Here is a 10,432-nt window from a genome sequence, read left to right as displayed (position 1 = left end):
TCCGACACTGTAGAAGACGACTGCAGTGGTTTAATGAGCAGAAGGAAGATGAAGACACAGATCAGTGACTTTTGTGGGTTTTTGAACCAGCCTGTTCCTGACGTTTTACTGCCGTTTTACAGACACTGTTTGGAAAAAAGCAGTTAAGGAATGGAAATAAATATTTAAATCATCTGTCTGTTTACCATCTGTCTGTGGAAATATCTCATGTTACAACGTGGACACCTGCGGCTTATAGTCAGGTGCAGCTTATATATGTACAAATATTTTTTTTCTTTTAAAATTTGGTGGGTGTGGCTACTATTCAGGTGCGATCTATAGTCCGGAAAATACGGTAATGGTACTAATGTAAGGAATAATAACATAACTGAAGACCTGCTGTGAACAAACAGAAAACAACTCCCCAAACACTTAATATTTAATGATTTTTCTCATTTAATATGACGACAGTATATGACTGAATTTGTTACAGTTGAACATAATCTTTACTGTCACTGTTATTACTTAATATTAAATTCTCCTGAACAATTCTATCATCAATTACATAATGGAAACACATTCACCATCCCAACATTTTTGATTAAAGTTCACATTAAACCACCATCACTGTCATTGTATTAGGTCACAGTGAATCAGAATCTGTCAAACCAGGATCGTTATCACCACAAATGTTGGTATTTAAGTGCATTTGGATACAGATTAATACACATTAAAACAGTTTACATTACCACTAAGTTTAGTGACTCCAGTAAATCAGAGAAAATCTGTCCATTTGATGAGTTTCTTAGTGTCGATAGGAGTGATGATCAGAGGAGCAGAGTTTTTACCTCTATAATTAGGACATGGACCGAAGTATGGGAGGAGTTTATCATTGAAGCGGCAGCCAGTGAAGGAGTAGATGAGAACTGAAGAATCTATGTCATAAAAGGAGACCAGACCCTCCTCATAATCCACAAACACCCCCACCTTCTGAAGACCAGACTGCACAGACAGACGGACACCAGGACCAGCACAAGCTTCGTACTCATTTCCATTTCTTAACCAGATGGTCCAGTGTCCGTACTGAGGACTTGCAGTGATCTGTCCTTTCCTCTTGATGGACTTTCTGACCACTCCTAAATCCCAGTCAGTCTTTCCTTTGACCTGAACCTCAAAGTAAAACCTGCCTGAAAAGAAACTCTGCTTCGCTAAAATGGAACAACAATCAGTGAATCTCTGTCGTTTGTGTGGAAGTTTCTTCTTTACATCACCGGTGTGAACCTGTTTCCCATCATCAGACAGGATGAGGTTAGGATGTGCTGTATCTGGATCCAGAGTCACATCCACCTCATACTGTTGGACTCTCTTCAGCTCAGCTTTAACCACCACCTTCTTCGTGTCTTCTGTGAGTTTGTCCTTCAGCTCAGACACTGCTCTCTCCACAGTCCCCTCATATGATGGTGGATGGACGCTGACCTTGGTCCAGGTCTTCATGGATGGAGCAGCTTTGACACATGTGAACCTCTGGACAAAGTGGAGGTGGTCTTCACAGACTGAGAGCTGCTCCACCTCAGTGCTTCTCTTCTCCAGCTCACAGATTTCCTGTTCCAGCTCGTTGATGAAGCCTTTAGCCTGTGTCTCGGTGCTCCTCTGCTTTTCTTGGATCTCCTCTTTGAACTGGTTCATCAGAGCAGTGTAGACCTTCACACCTTCTGCTGTCTTTCTGTCTGCGGCGTTCTTACTGAGCTCCACTGACCGTTGGATCTCCTGGATCTTCAGTCGTCTCTCCTGGATCATCTGCTGAATTTCAGCCTCTGTCTTCTTCAGCTCTGCCTTCCGTTCTTCATATTCATCTTTCAGAGGAACAAACTCATGGTTCTTGTGGTCTACAACAGGACAGAGCACACAGATACATGTGTGGTCGGTTTTACAGATCAGCTCCAGAGGTTTGTCGTGTTTCCTACACATCCTGTCTTCCAGGTTCTCCACAGGGTGGATCAGCTGATGTTGTTTCAGTCTTGAAAGTGTCAGATGAGGTTCCAGATGAGTCTGACAGTAGGAGGTCAGACACACCAGGCAGGACTTCAGGGCCTTCAGTTTGGTTCCAGTGCAGACATCACAGGGAACTTCTCTTGGTTTGGCAGCTTGTTGTTCTGAGCTGTAGATGTTTGGTTCATGTTGAGCTTCATGTCTGAACTGAGCCACCATCTCTGAGATGAAAGTGTTGACGTACAACTCAGGTCTTGGGTAAAAAGCTTTTTTACACTTGGGACACTGGTAGTTGTCATTATTATCCCAGTGTTCAGTGATGCAGGATTTGCAGAAGTTGTGTCCACATGGTATTGTGACTGGATCAGTGAAGACATCCAGACAGATGGAACACAGGAACTGATCTGCAGATCGCACACGACCGGCAGCAGCCATATCTGTGGACCAAAAGAACATACAGACCACTGAAATATTTTTAAAAGGTACTTTATGTAAGAATTATGTTCCAAGTAATCATAAAATGGCTCTGAATGTCACCAGACATTCAAGAATCATGTTCATTTCAAATACTGATATCACTGACAGCAGTAGTCCAGCCAGAATATTCACATTTGAAAAACTAAGCGTCAGCCCAGAAGTAGGGATGGGAATCGTTAAGAATTTAATGATTCCGATTCCATTAACGATTCTGCTTATCGATCAGATTCTCTTATCGATTCTCATTGGGTGAGGGAATAAAAGAGTACAAACAGGTGTGTTTGCATTAACTGTCTTTTATATTTCCATCTGCACAGAAAATAGAACATATACAGTATGAACAAATAATAAGAACAGATGACACCGGGCCTGGTTCGGGAGGACGGGGCGGCGTTGGGGTGCAGTGAAAGTGGAACTAAAGACTCTTTACTAATTCCTTTATTGCCGCATGTCCACTACGTCGAACCAGTTCGACTCGGCTCGGCTCCTGTTGTTGTGCACCTCATTTCCTTTCCCCTACCTTCGGAAACTTGTACTTGGGTACAACATTTGTTGCCCGCACAGGAACTGGAACTGGGCGTTCACTCTTGCGCTACATTCACAAGTACCACTAAGTAGCAAATTGAATGCGTGACATTCCTGTAAATGAATCACCTGCTGTGGATATATGTTTGAGGATATTAGAGGGATTCCACCCTTTTGAAGACATGGAAGCTTTGACAGTGTTCCAGTGGACCTGGTGTGGTCTTTTAGACCGTTTCTGCCTCAACACCATGTTGGCTATGTTCTGACCAAAACAATGCCGCGTACGCGTGATGTCATTGTGCATGCGCAACGAAGGCGGAATTGATAAGCAGAATCGTTAAGCAGGCAGGCAAACGATTCCAAGGAATCAAGCTACTGGGATTCGGTTCTCAAAAAGAACCGGTTCTCGATTCCCATCCCTACCCACAAGTAATGTTTATGTTGTAATTTTGTATTTTGGTCTGATCCTCTGCCCATCACCTACAGTATCTCCCATTTACAAAGTCAGTAGCGTTTGTTCATCCAGGTTGCCAGTTCCCACTGAGCTGCAGCTGGAGCATTTCTGATCACAAATGTCTGACCTAACTAAACCTGACAAAGTGAGAAAAAAAACAAGGATGTGTATAGGAGATGCTTTTGAAACATGGAGATGGCTGAAAGCGGAGAAGAGTTTGAAGACCAACGCTGGCTCTCAGTGGCTCTTACTGGGTGGTGAGACCACGGGCCCAGGCCGTGCTCTCACCACCCGGGCCGCTGTGTTTTCTCCCGGCCCAGGCCCGGGTGAAGAGACCGCAGCCCGGGTGAAGAGACTGTACCAGTGTCGGACTCATCCCTTGCCATAGTCGCTCCTTGTAGTAGACGCTCGTGCTGGATCTGGCAACCCCTAGTCTGGGGGGAGGGAATACCACACTACAGTATTTTTGAATGGGATTGCATTAACAGTTTTGGCCACAATCCAACATACGACTCCTTTAATTATATTATCAGTGTTTATCATAATGTGATCACTTATAATAAGGAGACTCAAAATTCATTTATGGTCTTCAGATAAGTGTGACTGGTCAGTCACATGACTCTACAACAGTGTTAAAAATCCATGATGTTAGTCCACGTCCAGGTTTCTGTCCTACCTATTCCTACTGTCCTACTTAGAACAAATAAACAGGGCAAATTCTGTACAACAGGTTGCACTACCAGATGTTTACATGGAAAAGAATGTGGTTGTGCCTGTCTGACGGTTTGGAGCATGTGCAGAATTCTTAAGGAGTTAAAAAAAAAAAAAAAACAGAGGTAAATATTGTCCAGCAGCATGGAGCGTGCCTGGCTTCTTATTGAAAATAGGACTATTATATAATATACAGATTTCATTTCATGTATTTGGACTTCCATTAGCTTTGGCTTAAGCCACCACTATTCTTCCTGGAGTTCACACCCATCACAATTGTTTTTACACTGTAACACACAAACCACCAAAAACACACACACAAAATCAAACAAAACAACACAAACAATAACTAAAAACCATTCATCACAACTACAAAACAAAAACAACATACATGTTATACAGAATCTAGTTCAATTAACAGTACCTCCCAAAAAGTAGTTTTTATCATACTTTGTAAATGGTCAGATATATTTCACAGTTATATATCAATGTAATGTCAATCAACTAAACATCAGCAGACACAGAGCATTGTTTTGCAAATATATACTCTTTCAGTAATTCTTTAAATTTGTATTTGCTATTTTCTTGAATGATTCGTCCCGGCAGAACATTCCATATCACCATGGCTCTATACATCACAAGACTTTTCATTTTACACTCACAGAATTTAATAATGCACCACTTACAATATCTTGAATATAACTGGTGCAGTGTTACTTTCAGATCATGAAGGGACACATATTGATTCAAAGGCATCTCTTTAATGAATTCAATCAAAATTCATGACATTACGGACACTATTACACTACGTATTACACAACAATCGATCGTTACCCAAAAAGTTGGTTTCACCAGTGACAGGGTTTCAACGTGAATGTGAGTCAATAGTTCGTATGCCCTCCATTCGCGTTCACAACAGCTGTGATTCTTCTTCTCATGAAACGACAGGCCCTGCAGATCTGATCCTGTGGAATCGCTGCCCAATCCTCTGTCAGTGCTGCACAGAGCTGCTGTTGAGTTTCTGGTGGATTTGGACGTCGGCGCATGCCATCGTTCAAACAGCTCCACAGGGTTTCTATAGGATTGAGGTTGGGACTCATTGCTGGCCAATCTAGAACGTTCACATCATGCTTGTCCAGAAAACGCATGCACACACGGGGCAACGTGTGGTCAAGCGTTGTCTTGTTGGAACGTGGCACCAGGTCCAACAGTTTGGAGGAAGGGGAGCACAGCTAGTCCCAGAATCTCATTGCGATACCAGGCAGCATTCAGGTTGCCGTTAATAAAAATGAGCTCTGTCCGATGGTTTGTAGTGACTGCAGCCCAAACCAGGACACTAGGCCCACCCCATCTGTTGACCTCTCGGATATATACAGGCGCATAATGCTCATGCACCCACCTGTATACCCGTTCTCTACCATCAGCTCTGAAACACTGAAATTTCTTTTCATCAGAAAAAACGACAGTGGACCATCGCTGCAGGGTCCAGCAATGATGGTTGTTGCACCAGTTGCCACATGCCTCACAATGTAGTGGTGTCAGAAGAGATCCAACATGTGGGTCGAATTCCCTTGGCCCGGAGTCGATTTCGCATAGTGATGTAACATTCATGAACAAATCAAATCTTTTGAACGGCTCTTTGAAATGAATGAAGGGAACCAAGTCTTTGTATAGAGCTGTTAATTTTTTATTTATTTATTTATTTAAAGGAGGGAGTGTCCGATTGCCTGTCAATTTAGCGTCACGGGAGGCATTGGGCAGGAGGAGAATGTTCCAGCAGAAAAAAAGAGAGTGCACTGCGCATGTATCATGGTAAGAAGTTAAAAAAAACAACAGTTTGAAGCGTGAGGTGAGCATACTGGAGGAGGAGGGGCTGGAAGACTGGAGGAGGAGGAGCTGGAAGACTGGAGGAGGAGGAGCTGGAAGACTGGAGGAGGAGGAGCTGGAAGACTGGAGGAGGAGGAGCTGGAAGACTGATCGAAACCAGAGAAAAGTTTGAGCAGTGAGTGAGTGATCACCTGTGAGTAATGAGCCAAAGAAAAATGTTCTTTCATCAGAAAATGTTTTATTTTCTTCTTCATTTTTATTCTACAGACTAGTCCACATAATGTACTGTGATGTTTTTGGTCCAGTTCCATCATTTGTCTAATGTCACCTCTCATGTCATGGATTTATTCCACACATTTGAACTAACTATTCTGTTTTACAGTAAGATAATATTAACTGCCGCGCCAATTAAACACCTTTAAAATGGAATGTCAATCATCACATGTAGCCTATTTAGTCATTCAAACACTGGTGTTTCAAAATAATGCCAAAAACAGAACAGAGCCAGTCTGTTGAACGACTCTTTCCAGTGAACGGCTCCTGATTGAACGACTCCCTTCAAAGAACCAACAGTCCCATCACTAATTTCGCAGTGCGTGCATGCACTGGCCTGTTGTGGGTCCCGATTGTCTCAGCAGCAGTTGATGAGGCTGGTCTGAATCTGGAACGCAGGTGCTGCAGATGAATTAGCGGTCTTGGTTGGCAGTGGTCACACATGGTCTACCTGGTCTCGGACGGTCGTCGGTGGTGCCATAGTTGCCAAATTTTCTTTGGAGTCGGCTGATTGTCGAGTGATTGACGTTGAATGGCCTGGCAACTGCTCTGCTGGACTGTCCTGCTTGTAGTCTCCCAATCGCCTGGTTCCTCTCTGCTGTTGTTAGCCATGGCATGTTGGATTGTGACATTTTCTGACAAAAAACACTGCCTTTTTATAGTGCAAAGGTTGTTCGTCACAGGGGTGGTCATTTGGGATGAGTAGAATTTGTGTAACAGTAATCAGTTGGTAACAGGTCTGATATTGTATGGTTGCTTGCTGCCAAAATCAGTGAGGTGTAACCTAAACTTTTTTTGTTGTTTTTTGTCTCTGGTTTGGTGCAAAACATAACTGTAATAGAGCTTTAAACAATCCTCCTCAGAAGAATTAATGAAATTAAAAAAATAACATGGTGCGTTATTAAATTCTGTGAGTGTATTTGTTTTCCCTTTAGGTAGAGTAAATCCGCCTTCTGTAGCATGCCTTGTGTCATAGAGATGCTCAGCAGAACTGAAGGACAGACGTTTATGTCACACGATTGGAAGTTTAGTGTACTCGGCAGTATACGTTAAGTATAATAAGTCTAATGCAACAGAAATGATTTTTTTTGTATCAAATGTATGATGTGGTGTCAAGGAACCTTACCAGCAGAATACTTGATTCTGAGGCATATTTGCCACATTACATTGTGGGTGCTTGACATTTTACTCATTGTGTTCTGTTTTATGTGCAGGGGTTCAAGGGGGGGGTTATGTTAATGTTTATTTACGTTACTATGTCTTTATTACAATATTTATTGGTCTTTTTATGTTTATTTGTTCTTTTATTTATGTGACACCATTAGTCAAACCTGTGCCTTACCGGTTTGTCGGTGTCGAGCTGTCGTTCATGTCGTATTAAAGAAACCTTAGCTCTTTTAAAGTATAAGCATTTTCTACACACCTTGAAATTCACAACATAAATATGCGTCCTTCAGAGTACAGGTGCAAAAACACTGCCTTTACTCAGTCGAAACCACCTCAGGGATCACATCAACCCCCACTTTGGGAACCCCTGACATAGAATATATGTGAATACTGTCGGTTTATCCATGTCGTTCACTAATATGAACCATTTCAGCAGAGTTGGTGTGAAATGAATAGAGTGGCTGTATATGTGTGTGTTTGGAGTTGAATTGTGGTGTTGCAGCTGTACATCAGTTCATTTGTACTCACCGCTGTTTGTCAGACTCTGCTGAGACTTGAAACAGATCAGATGAAGTTGGTTTAAGGTTTGTTCGACGGTTACAGAGACACGTCTGTAGTTCTGCTCGCACTGTGAAGAAGTTTCAATGTAACCCCTGGGAAATGATGGTTGTTCTATGGAATGTGGCTCGACCTGCGATCCAGGGCCGTGCACAGGATTACAGAGGGGCGGGGCTAAGATTCAGAGAAGGGCAGCATGTGTGCACCAAATTATTTTCAGGCCTTAATAGCACAATATGTGGCTTAATGAAAAAATTAAATAGTCATGTGCCCTATGTAGCTGTGAATGATATGCAATTGCAGTTTCTTTTGTGTCAACAAGTTATTGTCAGAAACCTACACCCAGCTGCTTCATGGTGCTCCTTCTCCTTCCTTTTCTGTATTCTTTCTTTTTTGGCATTGTGCTACAGGCATAATTAACATGAATCCAGTTTAATTACAGATGGTAATATTTCAAACTCATAACCACAGCTTATATCTCTATAATACTGTAATTACTGAATACATTATTAATTAACCATTCATTCCATTATTATTATTATTATTATTATTATTATTATTATTATTATTATTATTTGATGTCCTGATCTGGATTATTTTGCTTCTGATCCAATTTGTTTGATTTACATTTGGAGTCATTATTTACAGGTTATTTTACTATTATTTTACTTGAGATCACAATTGGGCTGAATCTGGAACCTGAACTAAAACAAGTATGACAGCTTTGACTCTAAATAACTTGTATAATTTCTGCACTTTCCAAATCCAGTTTAATTATACAGGGTGGGGAAGCAAAATTTACAATGAACATTTAGTTGTTTTTTCTCAGCAGGCACTACGTCAATTGTTTTGAAACCAAACATATTGATGTCATAATCATACCTAACACTATTATCCATACCTTTTCAGAAACTTTTGCCCATATGAGTAATCAGGAAAGCAAACGTCAAAGAGTGTGTGATTTGCTGAATGCACTCGTCACACCAAAGGAGATTTCCAAAATAGTTGGAGTGTCCATAAAGACTGTTTATAATGGAAAGAAGAGAATGACTATGAGCAAAACTATTACCAGAAAGTCTGGAAGATACTATTAAAGAAGAATGGGAGAAGTTGTCACCCCAATATCTGAGGAACACTTGCGCAAGTTTCAGGAAGCGTGTGAAGGCAGTTATTGAGAAAGAAGGAGGACACATAGAATAAAAACATTTTCTATTATGGACATTTTCTTGTGGCAAATAAATTCTCATGACTTTCAATAAACTAATTGGTCATACACTGTCTTTCAATCCCTGCCTCAAAATATTGTACATTTTGCTTCCCCACCCTGTATATGGTAATATTTCATACTCATTTAATTACATCTTATATCCCCATAATACCGGAATAACTGAATACATTATTAATTATGTTTATGTTTATGCATTTGGCAGATGCTTTTTTCCAAAGCGACTTACAGGGAAAACCAATTAAATCACTCAATCAATCAAATTTTATTTATATAGCGCCAGATCCCAAAAAAAGTTATCTCATGACACTTTATATATAGAGTTGGTCAAAACCAGACTCTAAGCCAATTTACAGAAACCCAACAGAATCCTCCAGGAGCAAACACTTGTGACTGGTGACAGTGGAAGGAAAAACTTCCCTTTAACAGCAGAAACCTGGAGCAGACCCAGACTCCTGGAGGATGGACGTCTGCCTTGACCAGTTGGGGTTAAAGAGAGAGGGTAAAGAAAGAGAAAAAGAGAGAGCGATAGAGATAGAGACTGGGGAGAAGGGGGAGTAGGGGGAGACACATGGAGGCAGTTGAGGATAAGTGAGTGGTGATGATGAGGGCAGGGAAGAGGCAGGACCACCGCAGCAGGTCCAGAGATAATCCTGGAAGAATCTGTGATAATCCTGGGAAAAACCTTATTAGAATATTTAAGGTGGAATGTTTGAAAGTCTAGGATAGGAGGTGCTCTCGGAAGAGCTGGGTCTTCAGGAACTTCTTGAAGATAGGCAGGGATGACTCTGTTCTTGTAGCACTTGGTAGAGCGTTCCACCAACGTGGAACGACCCATGAAAAGAGCCTGGATTGTCTTGTACAAGGTCTGGGGACCACCAGACTACGTTCCCCAGATGAGCGGAGTGGTCATGGGGCGACATAAGCTTTTATCAGTGCACCTAGGTAGGTAGGAGCAGACCCACTGAGAATTTTGTAGGCTAGGATTAAGGATTTGAATTTGATGCAGGCAGCTATGGGTAGCCAGTGTAACTCAATGAGTAAGGGGGTGACATGTGCCCTTTTAGGCTGATTGAAGACCAGACGTGCTGCTGCATTCTGGACCATCTGTAGTAGTCTGACAACACAAGCTGGGAGGCCCGTTAGAAGAGCACTGCAGTAGTCAAGGCGGGAGATAACCATAGTCTGCACCAGGAGCTGGGTGGCCTGTTCGGTTAGGTATGGCCTGACCTTTCTTAGGTTGAACA

General features: G+C 41.9%; 1 protein-coding gene across 1 annotated transcript; it reads right to left on the bottom strand.

Moving 5' to 3' along the window:
• Window positions 1-431: 431 nt before the first annotated feature.
• On the bottom strand, window positions 432-8,053 carry LOC115426653 (E3 ubiquitin-protein ligase TRIM21-like). Its single transcript, XM_030144778.1, has 2 exons — window positions 7,931-8,053; window positions 432-2,405 (listed from the first exon to the last, which is right to left on the bottom strand). The coding sequence occupies exon 2, from the start codon at window positions 2,401-2,403 to the stop codon at window positions 754-756; it is 1,650 nt and encodes a 549-aa protein (XP_030000638.1). The 5' UTR covers window positions 2,404-2,405; window positions 7,931-8,053; the 3' UTR covers window positions 432-753.
• Window positions 8,054-10,432: the final 2,379 nt, after the last annotated feature.

Source organism: Sphaeramia orbicularis, chromosome 10 (genome assembly GCF_902148855.1).
Source record: "Sphaeramia orbicularis chromosome 10, fSphaOr1.1, whole genome shotgun sequence".
NCBI classification, from domain to species: Eukaryota; Metazoa; Chordata; class Actinopteri; order Kurtiformes; family Apogonidae; genus Sphaeramia; species Sphaeramia orbicularis.
Note: the sequence above shows the minus strand (reverse complement) of the source record. Positions and strands in the feature narration are given on the sequence as shown.